Below are 26,300 nucleotides of genomic sequence, written 5' to 3'. Positions count from 1 at the left end.
AGGAATTCTCTTACAAAAGACAAGAACTTTTCCATTTTTTTCATTAAACCTCATCAGGAGATGAATTACAGCTCATCATTTCTTCACAGGGGAATTTTTTTTTTAATTACATGTATAAATATGACTTGCAAACATGAGAGCTGCAAAACCCTATCAAGGTCTCTGAGACAAAGGCCACAAGTGTGTCAGATCAAGATCAGCAGATGTGACTAAACAGGTTCTCTAATATTACATGAACAAAGCTATAATATGGTGACAGGGTGAACCAGGCCCAGGCACCTCCCTATGGAGGCCTCATGGTCCTGCCACACCTTGTCCCAAAAAGAAGCAGAAGAAAAGTCTTCCAAACAGCGTAGAGCAGTTGCAGGGAAGCAGCCAATGACAGAGGTGTAAGGAACAGCCAATCAGTGCCATATAAAAGGAGCTGCAAAACAGAACAGTAATCAGTTGATGCCTACAGCTAGAGGAGGGAGAACTGTGTTCCTGGCTGGATGAGAGCAGCAGAACCATGGACAACTCAGTGTACACAGGTACCTGAGGAGCCCCTGGCTGATTGCTGGACTGAGCAAGGACTGCGCCTAGGGAGGGTCACAAGACAACAGTGTCTCCAGGAAGGAAGCTCTGGGGGTAAAGCCCCATACCAGCGCTGGGACAAGTTAAAAACTGTATCCCAGAAAGGGTTTGTTCTGTTTCACATACAGAGACTGAGAGAGACTCAGAGGGCTGAGTCACTGAAAGACCACTTGAGAAATCATTGACAGGGGGTCACCATAAACTAAAAGACAGACAGCACACCCATCTAGAAGGCAAATCAGAAAAGTGTGCTTGTGAAAGGTGGTTAACACACCCCATTACCATATGGTCTTTTTAAAAAAAAAAAAAAAAAAAAGTATCTGACAGTACATAACTTGTAACCCTTTAAAAACCTATATATCACCTACTAATATTATGAACCCTGCCCTGCAGAAGCATCTCACTTTTCAAGTTTCATAGATTTTCAAGTTTTCTAAGTTTCACAGATTTCTTCACTGACAGACCATTGTAACATTTGTATTTGTTTGCCTAATATAAATAATAAGTTTGTCTGCCTTTATACTATATCAGCGATATTATACATTTCAAGTAAAATATGTAATATGTAATATTTTGGGTAAGGTATTTAAATTTCTATGTATTTTAACTAATATTTTATATGGAGTATGGTACCAGAATATAGTAGTTTAATTTATCTCAAGAATTACCAAAGCAATATTTTATGAGAAATAAATCTTAGCTTAAAAACAACAAAATGGTTATCACGACAAGAAACTGAAGGATTTGTTACTATGTGGAGAAAGCCCTGTAATATTATATTTTGTATTAAGATCTTGTCTTTTTAGATATATCTTTGTTAAGTGTTCTTACAGAATCTCTGTAACATTTCTCCTATAACTTTGTATTAAGATATATAGATCTTGTAAGAAAAAATGTCTTTTGAGCTCTCCCCTTTCCTTGATTGCCCTGTTGAAATGACTGAGGTGTGAATGGAGAATGAAAGGTGAGCACCTCTAGCAGCAGCTGCAAGGGTGGAGGAGGTCTGGGAGCCAGATCCAAGACAAGACCTGCAAAGTGAGCTCGTTAAGAAGACTGGACATACAGACACCATGGGAGTCAAGCAGCAAGTGCCTGCCCTTGGAAGAACTCTCTTTGAAGCAGCATTAAGAAAGGCCAGTTGATGACTAATTGGCTGCAGGAGAGGGATAAATAGGAGGCATCTTGCAGAGGGACCCCCGGTTTTCCTCTTGTCAACATGGGAGCATCGATCCGGATTGGCAGAAGCCTGGCTCCACCCCTCCCCCATCTAACTCACCTGGCCAGTGCAGTTAGGGGGAGCAACTTTTGGTAACAACAAGATGGAGTGTGCTTGTGTGTGTGTGAGAGTGCATGAGCGTGATGTGTCATATGCATATGATAAGTATTGATTATTCTGTGTGTGATCAATAAATGTGGCGTGTTGCCTTATCCCTCTGAAAAAGATCCCGAGTACTTCTTTTAAGTACAACAACTAAAGCTTCCCCATGACTAACGCAAGACTAATATTCTGGTGTTTATAATAAAATTCTGATAAATACTTTCAATATTCATCAGGTCTGTGACTGAAGTGATTATAATAGCTACTAAATGCCTGAACAATTTTCAAGAGCCCTTTAAATGTATTTTCCTCCTTAGTTAAAATCCCCAGAAAAAAATTTACTTTATTGCTCACAGGACCAAACAGCTATTTAATATTCCTAACTACCTGTTTTATAATTATGTTGTGGAAGTTGCAGCTCTTGTTGTACAAGCACAGTGTTTAGTAGGTGAAGTGGAATATTCTGCTGCCTTGGCAGTAAGCATCGTGAGTGATAAAGGCAAAGAAAGTGTTTAGCTTACCGCTTCCCTCGAGGATAATGTCGTACATATTCACCCACATCATGAGCAGCTACAGCTAAGACTTGCGGATCATCAGAAACCTCCAGAAGCTTTGTCAGGATTCTACAACAGGATTTGAAACAATCAGATGCTAATTTCTCTACAAAGTTCTAATTTAAAGTAACTTCGTTTCAGAGACCAGAAATACATCATGTGTCACCTGTTCAGTAAAACTGGGATTATAAACACAAAAACACACTTCTCAAGCAACAAGTAGAAATTGAATAGCAAAAACTATCTACTCCAGGCAAAAGGCCATCGCAACAGCATCTGCATGCAACTGCCTCAACCATTTTATATATAATGTTGTTCATATCACAAGCCTGCAGAATCAACAGTGAGAACTTGAGCTCAAGTCCACCAGCCAAGCTTATGAAATTCAACAGTGTGGAGAAAAAAACTACAGAATTTGCAGGTCTACAAGCTCTGTTGCTGCTAACTCCATTCCATGATTAAGTGCCCACTGTACCCGTAGCCCTACCCCAAGAAACAGGACAGATGATTCAGAATCCCAGAATACATCATGGCTTTGTGGCTTGCTGTATGTAGCATGCCAAAATGGTCCTATCAGAATGGTTGTGTGATTCCACCAAACTGCTGTCAACACACCTTTCATGCACTACCCCCCACAATGGTTTCCTTGTTTACTGTAAGCTATCCCAATGACAAACACAACCAGATTTTTTGACAGAGCAGGATGACAATCAATCATTATCCATGACTGCAAAGAATTAAAGTGCATTACAAGAGTAGAGAAGAAGACATGTTACTGGAGATGGAGAGTTACAGCATTTTAAAACTTTCTAATTGTGATTTTCTAGTTTCAATGACACCATTAACAGCAAAGAAATATGCATCCTTTTCTGCACTTATCTACTATGCTTCAGCAAGTAACTCTGATATTCTTAAAAACCAAGATTATAGAGGAGATACCACATCAGAATCAAGGAGGACGTTTGTTAGTTATATCCTTAGCAAGACAAAAGATATAATTCTGTAAGTTTCATAAAGAAAAGAGTGCTCTTCAAACTTCAACTCAGTATGCAAAATAAAGATAAGCAATTTGAAGGCAATTCAACAAGAAAACATTTGCCAGTGTAACTCTTCACTAACCACTAATAAAAATACAATTTGACATTCACAAATTATGGTGGTCAGAGACCACAGGTTGTTTACAGGTAAGTCATGGAAACTTGGTGAAAGAGGAGGGACAGACTGCCAGAAAAATTGATGTGTCTGTGCTCAGTGTGAAAGGAAGAAATATGAGAGCTCCCAGGATAAAATATTAGTAATTAAGAGAAATATTAAAGTAGGCTTAAAAAGAGTTGTTTAGAACAACTCCACTCAGGAAGTTTCCACACCAAAACAATAATAATCCTAAAAGTCTGAAGTGAAATGGCTTCATAGCTTGTGTGTCTCACTGGAATCAGATCTGAATTTCAAACAGGCCACTAAATTCAATACAGAAGAGGAACAAAAATATTGTAGGATTAATTATTTAGCCCAGTCTTTGTTCCTGTCCCTTTACAGTTGGACAAGAACACCACTTGTGTAGAAGGTTACATGAGCACTTCAAAACTTCTGCTGTAATTTACCAAAAAAGACTAAAAGATCACTGATTGGGATGAAGAATGCAGAAACGGTTTCTGAACAAGTTGTAAGGTTCTCCTCCCATATCTGCTTAATGTGTAAAATTATAAATGGTCCTAGTACAGAAACAATCATCATTGCCTGGATAAAGATTAGGGTTGGGGGCTTTCTTTCACCAGCCCCAAGCTCCAAAATACAAATTAAAAAAAGACGAGAGCAGCTCATTGTGCACTGAAGATACTAAAGTGTCTCAGACTGAGAGTCAGAGAGAGGGATTGTATCAATTCTAGGGCTGTTAATTAATCACAATTAACCCACATGAGTAACTCAATAAATTATTCTAATTAATAGCAGTTTTAATTGAACAGAATACTAACTGAAATTTATTAAATACTCCTGATGTTTTCTACATTTTCAAGTATGCTTCTACATTGACAGAAAATACAAAATGTACAGAACTCGCTTCATATTGTAATAAACGTATTTCATTATAAATATGGTAAATAAAAGAAACAGTATTTTTCAATTCATCTCAGATACTGTACTATAATCTCTACCATGAAAGTACAATTTACAAATGTAGATTTTTTTATTGCTAAACAACTGTGTTCAAAAATAAAACAATGTAAAACTATGGAGCCTACCAGTTCATTCAGTCATACTTCTTGTTCAGCCAATTGCTAAGACAAGCAAGTTTGTACACATTTACAGGAGATAATGCTGCTAACTTCTGATTTACAATGTCACCTGAAAGATATTTATGTGCCAGATATGCTAAACATTCATATTCTCTTTCATGATCCAACCACCATTCCAGAGAATATTCTTCCATGCTGATTAGTAGTAGAGAGGTAGCCATGTTAGACTGATCTTGCTAAAACAAAAGGAAAAACTATATAGCGTTTTAAAGACTAACAAGATGGTTTAATAGATGATGAGCGTTCGTGGGCCAGACCCACTTCCTCAGATCATATTCTGGAAGAGAATTAAAAAAAATATGTTAATTAAATTTGATAGTGACTTACTTGGGGGACAATTTCAAGTCTCCTGCTCTGTTTTACCCACATTTTTGCCATGTATTTCATATTATAGCAGGCTCAGATGATGACCCAGCATATGCTGTTCATTTTAATAACACTTTCATTGCAGATTTGACAAGACACAAGGAAGGTACTAATGTGAGATTTCTAAAAATAGCTTTGTTACTTGACCCAAGGTTTAAGAATCTAAAGTGTTTTCTAAAATCTGAGAGGTTTGTGGGGTGGAAGATGCTGTCAGAAGTCTTAAAACCACAATACTCCAATGTAGAAACTACAGAACCCGAACCATCACACACAAAAAAAGCCAACTACCATGTGTTAGTGGCATCTGACTTAGAGAATGGAAATTAACATGTCAGTCCACACTGCTTTGGACTGTTATCGAACAGAACTAACCCATCAGCAGCATGGATGCATGTCTTCTGGAATGGTGCTGAGGACACAAATGGGAATACTTCAGGACACAAATAGGAAGACTACAATGTAAATAAAAAGTAGTCAGCATTATCTCCCGCAAATGTAAACAAACTTGATTGACTGAGCAATTGGCTGAACAAGAAGTAGAACTGAGTTTGACTTGTAGGTTTTAAAGCTTTTCATTGTTCTATTTTTAACACAATTATTTTTGTACACAGTACAACATTTGTATGTTCAACTTTCATGATAGAGAGATTGCACTATAGTACTTAGAAATATAGGACTGGAAGGAACCTCAAGAGATTGTCTAGTCCAGTCTCCTGCACTCATGGCAGGACCAAGCACCAACAAAAACACCGACAGATGTTTAACTTGCTCTTAAAAACCTCCAATGATGGAGATTCCACAATCTCCCTAGGCAATTTATTTCAGTGCTTAACCAGCCTGTTAGGAAGTTTTCCTAATATTCAACCTAAGCCTTCCTTGCCGCAATTTAAGCCCATTGCTTCTTGTCCTATCATCACAAGTGAAGAACAATTTTTCTCCTTCTTCCTCATAACAAATATCAGAGGGAAGAACAAGAGGCATTCTGTTTTGCAATCCTTAGTAAAAGAAAGATAAGCAAAAATGTCCTCAGCATCTTCTCTTATACTTCTAGTCGCATCTAGGTTCTGTTTTTGGCTTGCTAGCACCTACCCAGGCTCCAGTCTCAAATAGTCATAAAAGATTAACTGAACTGTGCAGTGGATGAAAGAGGTAAAGTTGGAGATCATCTACACAATAAAGGCACCACTTACTATATCACTTAACTAAAGCTACCCCCCGGCATGCAGATTAAATGGGGGTGTTGCTCCAGAACAACAGGTCCTAGTATCTCAGCAAATATATACACTGAAAAAAAACTCAAAAAAAAGGGGGGGGGGGGACGGACTCGAGCTTTTGAGGGACATCTTTTAAGAGAAATATTGATTTAAATGATTGATCATAGCCCAAGGTACTCTGAGCACTACCAGAACCTCAGCGAGAGACTTTCAGCAATTCAAGCAGATGACTGCTAGTTCCTATTCTGTCTCCTCAAAGGTTGACAAGCTAGTCTGAACAATCTTACACAAAGCCAAGTGAAAAAATTATTGAGGCATGAAACACTGGTTTCTGTAAGTGTGACAAGACTCTCCAGACACCCGCGTGCCTACTACTGGGACTCCATAGATTCTGTGCTGAAGGTCAAGAAACTCTGTTGCACAGCCACAAGCTGTCCAATCTCATGCCATGCCTTCTTCATCATCACACACTCCAACCATTTCCGGGTTTTACATGTTGTATAAATATTGGCTGCAACACTGACACTGAGGAACAAATTAGAACAAGAAGGGCCACAAAAATCAACCAGACAATTAACAGAGCATTCACAACAATTTAAAATCCAACTTTAACTGGATTCTGAAAGCCAGCCAAAAAGAAAGGTACTTATCATGGACAGAGTAGGATCAGTAGCTGCACTATTAAATCCCACCTCAGAAACTAGATACAGTGTGGACCGTAACGTATTGAGCCAAAGGTCTCACAGAATAATCCCATATCTCTAAAGAGATCCTCAACCTCAAAACCAAAAAAAAAGGTATTATTTAGAAGAGTGATGGGACATCTCACAAAATGTTGAGTAAGGTACAGTGAAGTCAGATTTTGGGATTGTATTAGCGGGTATTACTTAAAGTTTATTTAACTGAAATAGTTCAAACATCATCCTGTGAGACTGCAAATTAAGCCAGCGTTTTTGACACGATATCTATTATGTAATCAACAAAGTTGTGATGGGGTATATCAACCCCACACTGGAGAGCAGAGAGTGAGCTCTGCCCAACTGGTTGAAAGAGTCCCTCCTTTACGGCCCTGATGGGCATGCTCCCAGTGGAACTGGACTAAAAAAACCCTCAGACAGCTCAGTCCAGGCGGCCCACTAACAAGGAAGGAGCCGCTGGGATAACCCCAGAGTGGTATAGCCACCTGTTGCCGGCAAGAGTAAGTCTCAGGTCTGACACTGGGTTCTCAAAGTACAAAGGACACTACATAGGTATCTGTCAAGCACAAGTAGTTTATTTCCTGACAACTAACAGCTGCACCCCTTAACTAGAAGGGCAACATAACAAAGAAGCGGCATCTCTTACGTCCCTTCCTGCTAGCCAGGGATCCCGAGTCGGCTGCGGACCAAGTGGGAGGTTGTCTCAGCTTCCGAGGTGCCGGTACCCAAAGCCCATCGGTGAGGTCCACAATGCTGTGCTTTGGTGCAGCCTTAAATACAGTTCTCTTGCCTTGTTTTGCAGTTTGGAAATTTCCAGGGGTTACTCATTACGTGCTGATGTAGGGCTTCACTCTTAGTTATCGATCTGGTCCTGATCTAGTTCTACTTGTTCTTTGGCCTTGTTTACGTGATCAGTATGTTAGGGTAAAAAGAACTGTGTATGCGTTCTTGCCCTTTATCCTTATCTTATACTTGTTCTTGCTATACTGGCAACAATGCTTATCTTAAATGGCGTATGTTCCCAAAGACTTGCTTCTGGCTCATCAGCTATAGGGGAAAGGGGGGAAAGAACGCAGGCCTCATCCCCCCTAAACTTGTATGTACAAAGGTCTTCCGCAATTAACCCCTACTCCACCAGACCTTCCAGCAGCAGGGGCCTCCCAGAGGAGGTCACCCCTCAACAGAAGTACCTTGCTCAGTTAATGAAAACAACCAATTCAACATCTAAGCAGATAATTCTCGCTTTCAAAAAAAGCCGCACACACTTTGAATACTAATGTTCTGACCGCCTCTTCTTCCTGGGTAATGTTTCTACAAAACTAAATTACGGTACTTATTGTTCATGTTGAAATAAATACCACAGTACACTTGGTTTGAATTTGAAAACTAGAAATATACTTTAGAGAACAGTAAGGCGAGAGAATGAGAAGTTTATGAAAACTCAAGAACTTACTTCAATAGCTCATAATTCTTTTCGTTTAATCTCACAGCATTCTCTCGCCAAAATTTTTCAGATTTGTGTACAGGACTCCATTCCAATCTTCCTGACTTGAGTTCAGAACTGTACTCATCAAATGAGCTAGGATGCAAAAAAACACACAAGGTAAAATTCTAGTTTCCCAGGAATGGGCCCTGAACAATATATAAGGAGATGAGCTGCTGGAGAAACAGTAGGATTTATTACAATAAACTGAAAATCATCATTTTTACAAAGCTGTATCAAAATTCTTATTTGGGTAAGTTGTTAAAACATTGATGGAACATCCTAAAAAAAACATGAAAGTGAACACAAGTTGAGGGAAGAGGACAAATATTTTCTGAAAGTTCTCTCACTTGGCCCACTTCAGAAATGTAAGCCTTAGGCCTGATGTACACTAGAAAATTAGGCAGGCACAACTATGTTGATGTGGGATGTGAGAAAAATCCACATCAAGTGACTTTGAGCCAACTTAAGTATTCAATCACCCAGAAACTGAGCTGTCCATATACTGCTAGAAAAATACAGTGTAGCAGATCATCACCAGTGTATCTACATTTTCTGTTTCAAAACATAATAAAAATCAGTAAATTTACCAGTATTTCAAGTGATAGTGTTAAAAGTGTATACTAGAAAATATACCTAAGATCCTGGACACTCTCACCAAGTTTTTCCAGTAGAAACTTAATATCCTCACTTATGTCTTCATCATCATACTTCTGCTGATCCAAGTTCTCTAGTTGCTTTAGAATTTTGCATTGGATCATAGCGAGAGCATATTCTTGGCGAGTTTCTCTTTCAGTAGATTTTTCTAAAAGATTCTGAAAAAAAAGACCAATTTAAAAAATTCAATGTAAATAATCATTTACAATTTAAAAATACTAATATTTATTACCTATTTTTCAGCTAAAAACATCTAAGATGCAATTAAATTATGCAAGAAGGTATGCATTTTCATCAATAGTGTAAATCTTTTATAAAAATGCTTACTTGAGAGGGCAGTATTATGAGTCAACAAGGATTTCAACAGGTTTTGGCCCTAATTTTCAGTTAGGTTAGTTCAATTACGTGTATTACTTTGCAATGGTATGAAAGTGACTGATTTACGTTATTCCCACATAACTTCCAATACAGAGAGTAATATAATGGTTTTAGGAACTAGAGACAGGCCTTGTCATGCACAGTTCACGTCTGAATCTAGAAGTCAGCCTCCTCAAAGTTTGGGCATATTCAGATCAGAGATTTTAGCTCAAACCCATCTCTATTAGTAGGAAGAGTGCTGACAATCACACAATGAAATCATTGGCTGCTGCATTGAATCCTAATATCAGTTCAATTTAATCAAGTTGAAATTATGCTATTCAATCAAAGTCAGTCACTTTTTATTCTGATAATGCTTATTATCAATATAAAAAAGCCTCAGTAAGCAAAAGATATGTTCCTATGATATCTTTCAAGCAAGGGAGAATTAACTAGACCACTAATATAACATATGCACTGTGGTAGAGCTGCAGGTCCCAGAATATTAGACAAGGCCAATGAGGTAATATCTTTGACTGGACCTGAAGAAGAGCTCTATGAAAGATCAAAACTTGTCTCTTACCAACAGAAGTCTGTCCAGTAATTTAGTAAAGTTTCAATTATCATTTCTACTAAATTTCCCAATACTTTGCTTAAATTATAAGCAAGCGATGTTCATATTTAGGGTTCTTCAAACTAGGGATGTAAAGGACTAGTCGACTATCCAATAATCAATGCTTATCCGATAGTGGACAGTATAGTCGACTAGTCGTCCCCCTCCCCCCACCTGCTGCCTCTATCAGAGGCAGCAACGGGGAGAGAAAAGGGGGGGGGGGGTACTTCAAAGCAGCAGCACCGCACAGAGCCCGGGGTCAGCTGCTCTGTGAGGCACTGCCACTTTGAATGCCATGGGAAGCTCAGCATCAGGAACTTCACGGCATTTCACAGTGGCAGCACTACTTGAAGCCCAGGATTAACTGGGGACTCCCCAGCTGCCCCCAGGATTCACGCTGCTGCTTTCAATGCTGCGGAGAGCCCAGCATCAGGATCCTCGCAGCATTTCAAAGAGGCAGCACCACTTGGATCCCAGGATCAGCAGGGGAGTCTGCAGCTGACCCCAGGCTTCAGCGCTTTCGCCTTTGAAATGTAGCAACAGCCCTAGTTGCATCGACTATTCACTTAGTAAATTACCCAATACTTATTTCTTTTAAATATAACCATTGTTTTTTTTTTTTAAATTTACTCTCAAGTTCTACTGATGCCCTTAATAGACAAGCACATATAAACTAGCTTAAATGGATGACAAGATACTCCCAATTTCATAACCTATCATCCTTTACATCCTGACAGCTGGAAGAATGTTTAGGCACAAGTGCCAACCAAGATTTCTGTGGTAACATTAATACACTTTTTTGTGCTTTATATCCTAGAGCTTTTTAAAGAAGATTCACAAAAAAACTCCAAACATGCATTTCCTGTAGACAAAGGTATGTTATTGGACAATCCTAAAAACAAAAAGGTATGCTACTCAACAGTTAGCATAGACTGAACATCCTTCTCCAATCCAGAGCTATAGACTAAGGAGGAGAGAAAGTGATAGGAAACCTCTCTGCAAAACATGATGATGATGATGTGTAGCCAGACACAAAACCCCATCTTGTTCCCCCCCCCCCCCCCACCCAGAGAGCAAGAGAAAGGCAGTCAGCCTTTGATGCCCTGGGAACACAGGTGTGGTGCCTGTCCCTGACTCTACCATAAACAGAAACCAGACAGTAAATGGGCTAGCTGACGACCCGGGGCCTCCCGTCGCCCTGATGGCTAGTACCAGTAATTGACATGCCTGCACTGTCCCAGAGAGGAATCTTCGCCCATCACATACCAGAGGTGCCCATTGTCTGCATTTTCCCAGGTGTGAATTATGCTTTGCACCCTTCGTGGGAAACTTGGCATTCAAAGCCATTTTTCCTAATTGGCCACTTGAGCCCAGGAAGAAGCCTACATGACCCAAGGGGTATAAAAGAGGTTCAGCAGCCCACCCCATTTGAGCTCCAATCATCTATACCTGCTGGCAGGTATTGATTGTCTCCCGAGGTCTGTGGGACGCCCAACCTCGCCCTACTTCTTCCCGAGGGATTGAGAGAAAGACGCTGGCCACGCCAAGTCTGGAACGCAGGGGTGAGAATATATACCTGCTATGTGTCTATTTTGCATGCATTTAATAAGAGCTCAGAGAACCAAAAGGGTTTCATGGTACCTGTAAGTGACTTATTAGTGTAATTTCTGTCCTGTCCTTTGTAGTGGCTGTGTTATCTGTAACACAGCAGTAGCATTTAACAACTAAGTTTACCCTGTAACAATAAAATAGTAACTGTTTAAGCTTTAACCTGACTCCTTCAGTTGCTGTAACAGAACCAAGCACAATTTAAAAGAACTTCAGCCGGTCATAAGGGACTCACTGCCCTGACCGTCGGCTGACATGATGATGATGATTCAGGAAATTTTTAGCCAAACACAGAGCAGACTAAAATGAGAAAGCAGATTCCTCTGTTTTGAGTTTCTCTGCCCAGAAGATCCAATGCACTGTTGGACTCAAGATCCAACAAGTATCAATTTGCATGAGACATCATATATTCATACACTATTATGGTAGGGTGGGAGAGTTTGCTGAGATTGTTATGAAGACCAGAAGGTTACTTTTCAACATGTACAAAAGTGCAATGAATATCACTGCTGAAGTGCACACATTGCAATTTAAGTTCCATACTTCAAAGTTTTAAAATTCTTATACTTCTGTTAAATCAAAAACAAAATTTAAAAACACCAGAAAGACTGAAATTCAAAATGAAGATTACATCTGTGTCGGATATCAAGTTTCCAAATACAGAAATTACACTGGAGCCCAACCAAACCATGTACAACTGTAGTTCTTCCCATAAAAAGGAAGTTTCCCATGTCTGCACCATCCTCCCTCAATTAGCCATTTTAATTCACTATAATATACACAACCACATTTGAAAGGTGTGTGCACATAAAACATCCAACGCCTGAGAGCAAAATGGGATGAGACACAAACCAGAGAAATGTGTGCATGCTCGCCCACGAGCACACTTAAAGATTCAGGAGGTAACAATGCTTTGGTATTATAAAACATCCGATAGGATCAGCCCTTTTCACACTTTATTGATATAATATTCACAAGAAGTCAACCACTCAGCACTTTTGCATAAACATCTTATTCCAATACACAAGTCTTAGGAAGTTTCTCCTCGGAAGGGCCGGTGAGAACATTTTCTGTCAGAGTTGGTATTTTTATGAAATATCTGCAAGGGCAATTCACCCTTTACTAAGTGTTAAGGGGTATAATTCTTGTGTGGTAACACCAATTTTTCCAGCAGCATTTATTTAAAATACATTCTGTAAATAGATGAAGGAACATTCATATTGGGATCTGCCAGTTTAGGAAGTCACAGACAACTGCATACATTTTACCCTACAAAGAATCCACATATTGACTCTGAAAGGAAAGCCAGAATTAATGTGAACTGCACAGCCAATCCAGCACACCTGGAAATAATCTAGGGACACAGTTTTTTGGTAAGAGACAAGTTCACGTAACCACAATACAATTACAGTCAACTACACTTACCCGAAATGCTGCAAGGATGATCCTAGTTACTTTCTCTTTGACAGATTCTTGGAGAATATCAGACAGAACTGGAACAATATTATACCTTCGTAGATATTCACACATTTGAGGACTGAATGCCAACAACCATATGGAAAAAATCATCTGATACTGGAGCTGGAAGCCACATTTGTTGCTCAGGACTCCCATGATACTGAAAGACATTTAACATATGTAGTAGAGCAAATGTTTAATAATGGGCAAGTGCACGGTGTACATGACCCTGAACATGTGAGATTTCTTTAATTTAGCAAGTGCTCATTGGCAAAAGCTACATTAAGTTATATACACAACCGAGGACTGAATGAAACCTGTAGTTCATGACACCCAGCACTTGCACTTATCTGATCAACTTAATCACTTTATTCAAGTAAACTTTCATTTTTAATGAGTTACTAGGGGTCCGCACCCTCTGCTCTCTACTCTTGCCAACCCCCGCACTTTGGCTGCTTTCGCTTCACTGAGAGAACCTGTTGATGTCATTCTGTCACCTGGCAGGAAAGATCAGATGAAATCACACTGACACACATTTCCAAGCCTTATGGTTGCAAAGAATGTTTTCTAAATATGATCTAATGCAGTACTTCTCTAAATATAACCTACTACAGTACATTTAACCTCCCGCATTCAGATTAACTGCCACTGGACAGATAAAGTAATCTAGAGAATGTTAATATAATTAATATATGTCTATCATTTTAGGAGAAACGTGCATCTATTCTGGGATTGCTTAGGGAGTTGGAGAGTGGACAGAAAAAAAAAAAAAGAGTAAGACCATGATCTTTGGACGTCCCCAGTTTTATCTTGAAATGAAACAGTTTATCGCTCTACAATGTGCGCAAAATGCAAATTAATGTGCACTCTTTATGATGTGTCTTCTAATCTCAGCCTGTATTCAGAGTCACGCCAGGTCATGAAAGTCAAATACTTATCATCAAGAAATTAGATGGAACTATGACCACAGTAATATATCTGCTGAACAGAGTTTTCACTTATGTGTAAAACAATAAGTAGAGCGGGCCACAAGATTTTAGACAATACCGTTTTTAATAGAAAATATTAATTTGATAACAATATTGTGGAAATATTTTGATTCTCTCAATTTTATGAAAAACTGTCCAAGTGCTTCTTTTCAACAGAGTCAATGTACTTTGTTTCAACTTCATTGTTTTGGCTATTAAATTGTATTAGTTTATTTCTATATGCTAATTGAAATACACACATTGAACTTACTAAAAGGACATGCATCAGGTAGATATTTGCCAAACAAACTTTTTCAGAATCTTCATTTCACCAGAAATTTTGACTTTTTGATCCACTTCAGGACAAAAGGATTTTTTGTTGTGAATTTACCATAGGATGAAAAATTTGAATCTCAAATCAGCTCTAGTAACAGGTAATTTGCAATACAGAGATTAATAATGATTTTTTCCAGGTCAGGCCAGTGACAAGTTTTTGAACTCCTGAAAAACTATTTATTCCATTTTGAAAATAATTGTCAGGGTTTGGGCAGAAAATGACCTATTAAAAAATTGCATAATAAAATGGAGACATAATTCCACAAATTATCACTTTTCACCAATCCTAACATTAAAGATCACTTCAAGTTTCTACCAGACCTTCAATATTTTTTTAAATCTAAGTCTCATATGTAACAAATCTCCTGCATAGCGTTCTAACCTTAAAGACAAATAGCTACGATCACCTTTAAGTTAATAAAACAATACTTTATGAAGACCCAAACAGCTATGTGGCCTCAATGAGCACCCTAATTTTTCAATCATGTATTTGCATGGATAGATTTTTATATGAACACAAATAAGGGTTTCAGGCCCAAACACTATACCTATAAGATGAGAAAAGTCTTTTGAAAATTAAGCTTAAACACTTAGGCTGCATCTAGACTGGCAAGTTTTTCTGCAAAAGCAAATGCTTTTGCGGAAAAACTTGCCAGCTGTCTACACTGGCCACTTTGAATTTGCACAAGAACACTGACGATCTGATGCAAGATTGTCAGTGTTCTTCCGCAAATACTATGATGCTCCCGTTCGGGGAAAAAGCCCTCTTACGCAAATGCTTTTGCGCAAGAGGGCCAGTGTAGACAGCTGAGAACCGTTTTGCACAAAAAAGCCCCAATGGCGAAAATGGCGATCGGGGCTTTCTTGCGCAAAACCGCGTCTAGATTGGCACGTACGCTTTTCCGCAAAAAGTGCTTTGCGCAAAAGCATCCATGCCAATCTAGACGCTCTTTTCCACAAATGCTTTTAACAGAAAAACTTTTTAGTTAAAAGCATTTGCGGAAAATCATGCAAGTCTAGACATAGCCTTACATTGCAAGGAAGGTCATTTGGGGAACAGACTACTGAGCATGTTTGAAAAGCAACTACGGGTTGGACCTCTCTGGACCAGCACTCTTGGGGCCTGACTGGTCCAAGACAAGGGAGTTTGCCCGACCATAGGAGGTCTGGGAGAGGGAGGTGCCAACCTTCTCACTGGGCTCTGCTGCCCTCTAGCAAACCACAGATGTTGCAGGACCAGAAAGTCCCAACAGAGGTTCAACCTGTATTCCTGTATAGAGTAAGCAATACACTCACCAGTTTACTCCATCTGCTTCTACCCATGCAAAGCGATATTCATTGACCCGGAGCATCAGCTGCAGGCATCCAGCCACACACTGCACATATTGGGAACTCTAACGTGGAAACAAGGCCACCTTTATTTTAAGATAATTAAAACATTAAATATTCTTGAAATTTTATAAAAACCTCAGTAGGTCAGAGACTGAATTACAGAAAACAGTATCACACAAATGTGAATTTTTGGAAGAAAGCTTCAATAATTTGAAAGGCATTTTTCTAAAAAAAAGGGACATAACATATGCCCTGTAATGGTGAGTCTGTAATTCAATCTAAACTAGTGTAGGAGAATCATGTGTGCAGATGGATGCTAGTAGAAACTCTTGCAAAATAATATTAAACCTGTGATTGTGACCAGATTTGCTTTATACAAGTGTTCAAGTGCCATGAAAAAAACAGGCAAGTATTCATGCATGCAGGAGCATGTGTCACTGTTTTATACACCTAAAAATGCTTGGAAACCTGTGCAAGTCCTTTGAAAGGCCATTGAATTTCTGACTTTATGCATTGCAGTTTGAGATGGTTACCTTCAGGAAGTGAAATGCTAACCAGCCTCTTCATCTTAAGAAATGAAGATTTTTGTTAACAATCAGCGAATCTCCTTTGCTAAACCCTTTATTAATACTTCTTGGGTACTACACTACTACTGCTTTGTTGGCATTCAGGAAAGGTTGACACTTGATTCCATGTTTTAAAAAGAATTCCGTCAATGCAAACAAGGTACATACATTCACTGAAAGGTTGAAAATTTGTTATCCAGAGCGAAGAGAGGAAGAATGGAGTTCCTCTCCCCCCATCCCATCCCCTTCCAGTATGAAGGAAACTGTGGGGTCAGTCAGGAACAATTCAGCATTTGAGCAACTTCAGATTCAACTGCAGAATTATTATTCAAAGCTTTCATTGAAAAAAAGAGAAGTGAATCACTAGCCACCTTCCTTCCATTCAATACACCATTGACTCTACAGCACTAGTGAGGCCATTATGAGACAAAAGTTACTCTAGTTAGGATCTGAAGGAAAAAAAAAAAAGACTGTCTATAAAGGAATATCACCTTGCCCTTACTGAACTTTTTGGAATTCTCATCTTCTTACATCTGTGATTCGCAAGTGTTATTAGAAGTGTCTTCATTTGATGGTGATCAATAAATACGTATACTTCAGAAAAACTTCGTAATCAAACCATTATGGCAGACTACTGAAAGTGGAATACTGCTACAACTTTGGCAACTAGCAGGATTTCTAACAAGAAGCAGGTTCTCTGAGGAAAATATCCCCTCCCCCCAGAACTCCAACTGTAATCTTAGCTCTGTCACAGACCCTCTCTGTGGAACTAGATATAAATTCAGAAACCCAGAGGCAGAGATTAGAATAAGAGAAGACGACAAGAGGATAGTCAGTCATGCTGCTTGAGCACATAGAAAAAGGATTAGAGGACAACAAAAGTCACAATGTACAGGGCTTTGATGCCAGTAACAGTACTTGCCCACTGGAGTAACTGTTGCAAAGATTGGAAAAATGAATGTTAAATAAGCATTAAATATCTACTAGCTCAAAAAAAAAGGGGGGGGGGGGATAGGTTATAAAAAACACTATCTACACATGGTAAAAGACATTCACAATCCCCAAAACCCAACAATCTAAGTAGAGAAGAACTCTGAGTATGAAAATATGTACACAAGTAGGAGCATTTTCTAACACATCTGAATATGCCTTCTCTCTGTGTGTGAAACCAAAGTCCATTGTTTGCTTCTACACATTTAGAACAGTTCCTCCCACTAAATTAATTCTTTGCTTTGTTTACCAGTAGGTAAATGGCCTGTCTAAAGCATCTCAACTTGATTTAGCATAAAAACCATGTATTATTTCCCAAAAATCACCTCCACATTTTAAAAAGGGGTTTTAAATTATAAACAAATTGTTTTATTGTATTAACAAAAGAGCCCATAAGTTGTATAACCAAAAAGTTTCCCAGAAGTGAAGTCTGTTATATTGGAGAATAATCTCCAAAATAAAGCTGAAAAGCCCAATCATTTGGTATTATATGTTCCTCTGTATACAAACACACATATATATGAAGTAGTCAACGGGCTAGATTAAAAAATTTCCCTCATCTCTCAATCAATCTCAACAGCTCCATGACTGAGATATATACATGATAAGCTGACTGAAGTTTAAAGGGTGATTTGGACTGCATATTATACTTTTCATAGTCACAGCAAAACTCTCAAGGTGCCATGAGAATAGTACTTTACTCTGATTTTCTTCAGATTCTCAAACATTTTTACTAATTTATCAGAAAATATTTAGACATGGTTAAAACACTTAAAGGAAGAAAGACTTTTCAAAGCAAGTCCTATATGAAACGAAAAAGTACAAAGCAATAAGAGATGCTGACAGTTCCACAAGAACAGCAAATGAATTTTTTCAGCCAGTTCCCACTTCCACCTTTTTATTAGGGGGTGTAAAAAATGCTTTAAAATGTAACCATTGAACTGTTAAAAATCCTAGCAGTTACGTACACTGTGGGCTCTGCAGTATAAAGATTATACTGCAGACCCCACAGCCCAGCCAGCTTCCCAGAAGCAGGGCCAGTAGCTGGGGATGCTCTAGGAGCCTGATATAAGCACTCCTGTTCCCAGCTGCTGGACTCACTCCCAGAGAGCCGGCTGAGCTGTGGGCTCTGCAGTATAAGCTTTATATTGCAGAGCCTACAGTGCAGAGCAGCAGCCAGCTCCCCAGGAGCAGGGCTGGGAGCCAACATGTAACTGTAACGGAAACCAATAAACTAATGTTTTATCAGTTAACCATTTAAACAGTTACACTCTTGCATCCCTACTTCATATAACCAGACCATTTATATCAACAGATAAGTATAGGGGTTGCCAGGTGTCCAGTTTTGAACAGGTCAGTCCAGTATTTGAGCTTTCTGTTTGGGAAACAAAATTGAGAAAATATAAATGAGAAAATATAAGTGCCTGGTATTTTCTAAAAGTAAACTTCTGATAATCCGGCACCTTTGGGGCCCAGGGGGTGCCGGATTATCAGATATGCCGGACTATCAGAAGGGGGGGCTATGAGAAGTCTGGGGTGGTGGGGGGGATGCCACCCCAGACCCCTCATAGCCCCCCCTTCCGAAAGTCCGGCTCAGCCCCAGGCGTCCCTGATTCAGCTGCTACTGAAACTGACCAGCAGCGGCTGAATTGGAGACGCCTGGGGTAGAGCAGCTGGAGTGCTGCCGGGTAGGTCCGGTAGCGACGACCCTTGGCGCTGCGAGACCAACCCGGCAGCACCCCAGCTGCTCTTGGGGACACCTGGGGCAGAGCAGCTGGGGTGCTGCTGGGTTGGTCCCGCAGCACCGCTCCTCGGCGCTACTGGACCAACCCGGCAGTCCCCCAGCTGCTCTGCCCCAGGTCAGACGCTGCTGATACTGATCAGCGGCTGACTCCAGGAAGCCCGAGGCAGAGCTGCTCTTCCCCGGGCTTCCTGGAGTCAGCCGCTGGTCAGTTTCAGCAGCGGCTGAATCAGGACGCCTGGGACAGAGCAGCTGGGGCGCTGCCAGGTTGGTCCCCGCAGCACCGCACCTCGGCGCTGTGGGGACCAACCTGGCAGCGCCCCAGCTGCTCTACCCCAGGCGTCCCCAAGTCAGCTGCTGCTGAAACTGATCAGTGGCTGATTCCAGGAAGCCCGGGGCAGAACAGCTCTGCCTTGGGCTTCCTGGAGTCAGCTGCTGGTCAGTTTCAGCAGCAGCTGAATAGGGGAAGCTGGGGGCAGAATGGCTCCAATGGTCCGGCTGCCGGAGCACTTCTGGGTTCCTGATGGTGCTGGACCATCGGAGTTTTACTGTAAGATGTAATATAGATTGTGATGTAATGTCAAGTGTGTTTGGTATTATTGTTGAAACCATCTGGCAACTCTAGATAGGTATTTGTTTTCATAAATCTGTCAAACAAAAGGGAATATGGATGGAAGCATCTGCTGTACACAACAAAATCCTTCACTCTTGCAACAAATTTACTGTACAAATGTCAATCATTTTAGTCACTTATTTGCAACATAGGAAGTACCTCTCTACTACTGAAACTAAGAATTGCCACATCTTTAAGACACCATCTTCCATTACTGCTTTCAATTAAAATATAAACCCCTCATATCTTTCATTAGGATGAGCCATAATTTCCTTCAGTTTGTGTAAAAAGCTGTCACTGTATCTTGAATTCATCCTCCGATTACAATTTTACATACTGAAGGATATATGAAAGTAAGATTAGTCACTGTTCTAAGGCCATCTGCACAAAGGAGAGTTGAAACAGCAGTATTGTAAGGGAGTGTCTAAGGAAATGTTTCTATCTCCACTTTTAGGCCTTGTCTTCAAAAGGGGGGGAAAGGTATTTTAACTAACTATAATCTAACCTGTATTAAAAATCTTAGTGAAGGCATTGGAAGCTGTAGTTTTAACCCATATTAGTTGGTAACTGTTGACCAATAAGCATGGATTAAAATGAAGACATTTTGTCTTCATTAACTATCTAGTTAATGCAAATTAGAATACATCTTTTTTCTTAGTGAAGATACTGTTTTCAGGGTTTAGTTTACATTTAAAGGACATGCAGCAACTCCAGGTTTATGCTTATAAATCTCAAAAAAAAAATCAATGCCTTTAATTTTAAACACTCTTTGGACCTTAAAAATCATCACGGATCATACTGTTTATCTTGCCACAGCTTTTGCAAGAGTTAGTTGGGTGACATTTCTTGACTATGCCACAACCATATAGAAAACTGATGTTATGAAGTCCACTTTCACCTGCTATTTTGCCACACTGCATTCTGAACTGCACTGCCTACATCACAATGCAGAACTGAGCCTAATGTTCCCTTTTAATCCAGCTACATGCTGCTGTTTCCAGTGTACCGGCTGAGGAGACAAGGCATGGAATTTAGTTCTCCCCTTCAGAGGTCAATTTTCTCAAGAAAGAAGGCTTGATAAGGCTTAAAGCATGAAGCTTTCGAGGCATGTTTCTGTAGCTGCATATTGTAGGTCTATCTGAGGGGGATTTTATATGTAATATTTGCTACCATATTTATAATAGGATACATTAAAGAAAGAGAGCCACATTACCTTCTGAATTTCCTTTGCTGCCTGTCAGAGTTTGATACTGAACAGCTAGTGTTCAGTTTTTAGTATTTAAATTGCCCCTTTGTTTCCCCTTCTCATAATCAGAATGATGCTACCACTGCCAGCTGTAATTGTAATATCCTGACTCAATGTGAATTGATAAGCAAAAGCACTAATGTCCCACACATTTCATTATCGGACAACATCCACCACCTGTGTTAGATAAATACTTTTGTTTCTTGGTGCCATCAAGTGGCAAAATTGCATAGTGCAACTTGAAATCAAACTGCTTTGAATAATAACCATCAAAGACTCTGCAGTCAGAACTAGAGCTGTTAAGAGATGGATATTTAACTAATCAAGTAGTCGACAGTAGTTGATAAAAATTCTCAATTAACCAATAGGTATCCCGGCTCAGTCGCAGCTCATACTGGGGCACAGGACCAAACCCTGTTGCAGCTCTGCCATTTAAACGGCAGGAGGAGCCAGGAAGCCTGCCCCCCTGCTGAGAATCCCCATTGACAGGGGCTGCTTCACAGCAGCAGCCCCTCCCCCCCTGCTGCCTCCGACAGAGGTAGCAGCAAGGTGGGAGATGGCCAGCACCATGGAGACAGGGCTGGGGGAAACTGGTTTTTCTCCTGCTTCCCTCCCGCCTTTGCTGCCTCTGATACAGAGGCAGCAGGGGAGGGAGCAACACAAATAGTCAACTCGACTACCTGATAAGCATAGGCTTACTGGGTAGTCAGCTACTCCCTTACATCCCTAGTCACAACTGTTCATCCACATGAAAATAAATAGTAACTGATCTACTGCCCAAGTAGATTCCTTTTTTCCCCCACAAAATTCAATATAGATTTTAAAGTATTTAATATATCCTTCAGTTCATACAAGTGAATGTTTTCTGAAGAGCTATATTTTTGTAATTTAAGAGTTTTGATTCAACAGGTACAACATTTTGAACACAGAACGGAGAAAAAGTTATACTGTTTCACTCTATTGTGCAAGGTCTAGAAGATATCAGATGTTTCAATTCAATAAAATTTCAAAAAGACTGGATAATAAGCCCTTAGGGAAAGACAAAAGATCAGAATTGAAATACTGACTGTTCTCAATCAGATCACAAAATGGTCAAACCAAAACTGGATTGCTTTGCATTCAAATGTCAGCATTTTTTTTAAATCTACATTTATGCATCACTCATTAAGCTTTCCTGATGCCAGGTCAAAAGATCTAACAAACCTTTTTCCTCAACAACTAGAGAAATCAATTGTTTACACCAATATTTAACAGGCGTATACACATTTTTAAAAGCCATCACCACGAGGACTATCAATAATGCAATAATTGTAATTCTGCTCTCAGAAGCCAGTGATATTTCAACAGATTTCTTGCTCTTAGCTTCCTTCCACAGCTCTTAAGATTTCATTCCCAGGAGTCATTAGAACCTAGCAGAGTCTAAGTCAGACCACTCATCAGAGTCTCAATATCCCACTCTGCATGTTCTCATTAATTCCCTTGATTGCACATGAGGCAGAGGTCCTGAGGTAAACCCATACAAGAAGAAAACAGTATAAAAATAAGCTCCAAAGGGGGAGAAAAATCAATGTAAGGGTAAGCATCGGAACACTTTTAAAATCCATTTCCCCTTTCCCCATCTTCTCACCCCCAACATCTAGTTTTTAGGGCTGGTTATAATCTGGGCCTGTTTAACACTGATTGTATCAATTTGAAAACTCTGGATAATAATACAAGACTGTTTAATGTTTTGAGAGGCCACTATGTTAACATGTTACAAAGAGATACTCACATCACTTGTTGAGACTGTTCCTGTTTCAATAGCACCCATAGTACCACGAAGTTTCTAATGCAAAAACAAAAATGGTTACATTTTTTGCTAAGTCAACTCTATTGCTATTAAAATAAACTTAGAAAAATCAGGATTGTGTCAGATACACATCCTCCTCTGTTTTGTCCAGGCCACTTGAGTCACAAGTGTCATTGTTCTCCACTACTTTCACTCCGAGACTATTCTACAACTGAACACTGATCTGTTGGAAAACTTTCTTGTTAAATCAATATCTAATAAGGAAGATAATCACACTAATTCTACCCTTACAAAATTGAGACTACAACAATTGGCAAAAAGTGCAGCATGATCTCACAATCCAATGTTTTATATTGCCCCATTTACATGAAGGAGGAAAAAAGAGCAACAGAAGAGTAATATTCAAGTGGTCCAGGACAACGTTATGAGAAACACTGACGCACATTTTCTCCTTTGAGTTCTTATACAAAGCACTTACCAGAGTTAGTCTCAGAGTGGTATAACTAGAAAGATTATAACCTTGCATTGAATAATATCAATAAACGATCATGAAACAGCTCAAAACTTCAGGAAGCAGAAGCAAAACTAAGCAGTCCAAAATATATAGCTTCACATCGGACTTGTCAAAGTATTATCCCTGCCTAGAAGAGCATCAGGGTTACTTCCAGACATCACAAAATACATTTCAAAATTTTTAAAAAGGTGCATTTATAACAATGTTTTTTATATTTCACATTTAACTGCAAGTGATCTAAATATCAAGGCAGAATTTGGAGTTTTTAAAAAAGAAAGTTATTGTTAAGATTCTTGGTTTTCTCTTAGTTTCCAAAAACATTTAGGTAATATTTCTGAATCAAGTTTGTTCAATAAAGCCTATTGAACGGAGTCTCACAACTTATTAGATTTCAGTTTAATTCCAAATATAGCCTTAGAGAATGACCAACAATTTGCTTTTGCAACCACTCTTACACAAAAGTACCACCACCACAGTTCCCACTAAGGTGCACACCTACACACACATTTTTTCCCCCGCCCACCTCCTCTGGAGAGTCGCACAGCAGCACTCATGCAGCAGGCAGCTGCTACAGTGGGCAGAGCTGGCTGAAATGACGTGATGAGAACACCGCTCGGGGGGCGGGGGGACAGGACCTGCCGCAACCATGTGGCGGGCAGAGGCCTGCTCTGGTGGCCAGGGCTGCCACGTGATAGGGAGGGTCCGGGGCCTGTTCTGGTGGCTGGGGCCAGGAATGGGTGTTGCCGTGTGGTTGGGTGGGAGTGTCTGCTCTGGGGGCTTGGAACAGGACATGCTGCATGGCAGGGGTTGGGGGGGTTCTGTTCCAGTGGCCAGGAACATGTGTGTATTAATAAACTGGATGCCATGGTGGCACAAAGCCAAACCAATGCACATGACCTCAATGTTGGTACACAAGCCAAAACTCACTCTGCTCATGGTTGGGAAAATCTTGAGAGAACACTGACCACCTCTCATAGTAAACAGCAAAGAAACATAGTTTTGTTTCTAAGTAACAAGTCATTCTTATAATACTAGAGCTTATGCCATATGTCAAAATTACTCAAATATTTATGCACCTTTAGGTGACTTCACACTTTCAGATGTTTCCGTCTAAGCAGCTACATAGGGAGCCTTAAAAAACCCCCACTCTTCAATCTAGCAGAGAAAGGTATAGCACACTCCAATGGCTAGAACTTGAAGTCAGACAAAGTCAGATTGGAAATAAGGCATAAATTTTCAACAATAAGAATTATTAATCATTGGAACAAGGGTTGTGGAAGACTCTCTATCACAGGCCATTTTTTAAAATCAATATAGGTTCTTTTTCTAAAAGATATACTCTAGGAATTATGTTTGGAAAGTTCCATGGTCTGTGTTGAACAGAAAATAAGACCAAATGTTCACAATGATCCCTTCTGACCTTGGAATCTATGAATGTTCGTTAGAGTGCTGTTCACTATAGAAAGCACCAAGGAAAGGATCTAAATGTATCAACTCAGGATGATTTCCAAAACTATTCAACACACAAGATGTGATTTTTCCGAGTGCAACCCTCTGAAACAAAAAAAACCCCATGAGATCTGAAATAGAAGGATGTCCTCTCACACTTAAAGTCACCAGAAGTCAGCAACTTTGTTATGAAAACATAAAATGCAGTTTACTCTCATATAACTGTGCACTATGATGCTGACATTTTTTAATCAATCACAAAAACATGAGAATAAGAATGGGATTTTTCCCTCTCCCTTTCAAGAAAATCCTTTTTTCTCTAGCTGCAATTCAGTACACTTCCAAATACTGTCTATGTGAAGATACAAAATCTTTTACCGTATATACTCGAGTATAAGCCGAGTTTTTCAGCACAGTTTTTGTGCTGAAAAATGCCCCCTCGGCTTATACTCGAGTCAGCATCTCGAAGCCTCAGAGGCGCGGGACCCCCCCGCGGCTGCGGCTTCAGTCCGGGAGCCTGTGGTCTGCTGGGGACGGTCCCCAGCAGACCACAGGCACCCAGATTGAAGCGGCAGCAGCGGCGGTTCCCCGCGCCTCTGAGGCTTTGCTCTGGCAAAGCCTCAGAGGCGCGGGAACCCGCCCGGTGCCCCTGGTCTGCTGGAGACGGTCTCCAGCAGACCAGGGGCACCGGAGCAGCTTTCGCCCCGACTTCCGGGGCTAGACCCGGTATCTATCTTCATTTTTTACATTTACCAGTAGCTGCCTCATTTCCTACCCTAGGCTTATACTCGAGTCAATACTTTTTCCCAGTTTTTTTGGGGTAAAATTAGGTGCCTCGGCTTATATTCGGGTCGACTTATACTCGAGTATATACGGGTATTTTAAAAAGCTAGTCTAAGGATTTGAGAGTTACAATGGTAATTACTGAAGTCTAAAGCTTGTTTCTTTAACAAATAATGCATATTTTGTTAATACAGTTACACTTTATATACCATTAGGGAAGATTAAAAATGTAAACCTTTTAAGAATGCATTTAATTTTTTTACCTGTGAACTAAGTTGAGTTTTAATCCAGTTGAAGTAATAATTCAGATCACTGCCTTCCATAAGCTCTTTTCCCCAGGCAGCCAATTTAGCAATAATTCTTGCTGCCTGAAAAAGAATTTGATAAACAGAACTTCAGTTGCAAGTGATCAAAGACTGAGTAACAAACAGAAAAACCAAACACTTGTAAGCTTTGGAAACCAAATTTCAGTGAAAACATTGATACTTAAAACAAATAAAGTTGCTTTACTCATTTTTTCAAAGCAAACCCTTATAATTTGATTTATACCCAATATCTGTTCTTCAGCTTTTTTTGTTGGCTCTGTACCTCATTAATATGAGGAAGCAGGTTACAGATCAGAAGTTATAAAGTAAAAGAAAAATCTATGACAACACTGTTGCAATCTATGGCTTGTGTCCCTCAACTAGTTCCTTTCAGAGGCCAACAAAAAGCCAATTGCAGGATCTGGTCCTAATTGGGTATGTAGCATTGATTAACATCAATTCACTTAACTTTAAT

The 26,300-nt window shown here is 39.8% G+C and overlaps 1 protein-coding gene across 3 annotated transcripts in view; it reads right to left on the bottom strand.

The window, feature by feature from the left end:
* The window catches only part of ATP6V1H (ATPase H+ transporting V1 subunit H), a 69,959-nt gene that overhangs the window by 18,112 nt on the left and 25,547 nt on the right, over window positions 1-26,300 (bottom strand). For 2 of the 3 annotated variants that reach the window (XM_006112183.4, XM_014577437.4), the window contains exons 6-12: window positions 25,784-25,888; window positions 22,757-22,810; window positions 15,794-15,891; window positions 13,161-13,353; window positions 9,137-9,315; window positions 8,471-8,596; window positions 2,413-2,514 (exon numbers count right to left, since the gene is read on the bottom strand). In XM_006112183.4, the coding sequence (XP_006112245.3) occupies window positions 2,413-2,514; window positions 8,471-8,596; window positions 9,137-9,315; window positions 13,161-13,353; window positions 15,794-15,891; window positions 22,757-22,810; window positions 25,784-25,888 (857 nt within the window). The remainder of the gene's footprint in view (window positions 1-2,412; window positions 2,515-8,470; window positions 8,597-9,136; window positions 9,316-13,160; window positions 13,354-15,793; window positions 15,892-22,756; window positions 22,811-25,783; window positions 25,889-26,300) is intronic. The other variant, XM_089776256.1, reaches the window with a different exon arrangement.

Source organism: Pelodiscus sinensis, chromosome 2 (assembly GCF_052426305.1).
Source record: "Pelodiscus sinensis isolate ZL-2025 chromosome 2, ASM5242630v1, whole genome shotgun sequence".
In the NCBI taxonomy this organism is placed as follows: domain Eukaryota; kingdom Metazoa; phylum Chordata; order Testudines; family Trionychidae; genus Pelodiscus; species Pelodiscus sinensis.
This window is presented reverse-complemented; position numbering and strand designations above follow the sequence as displayed.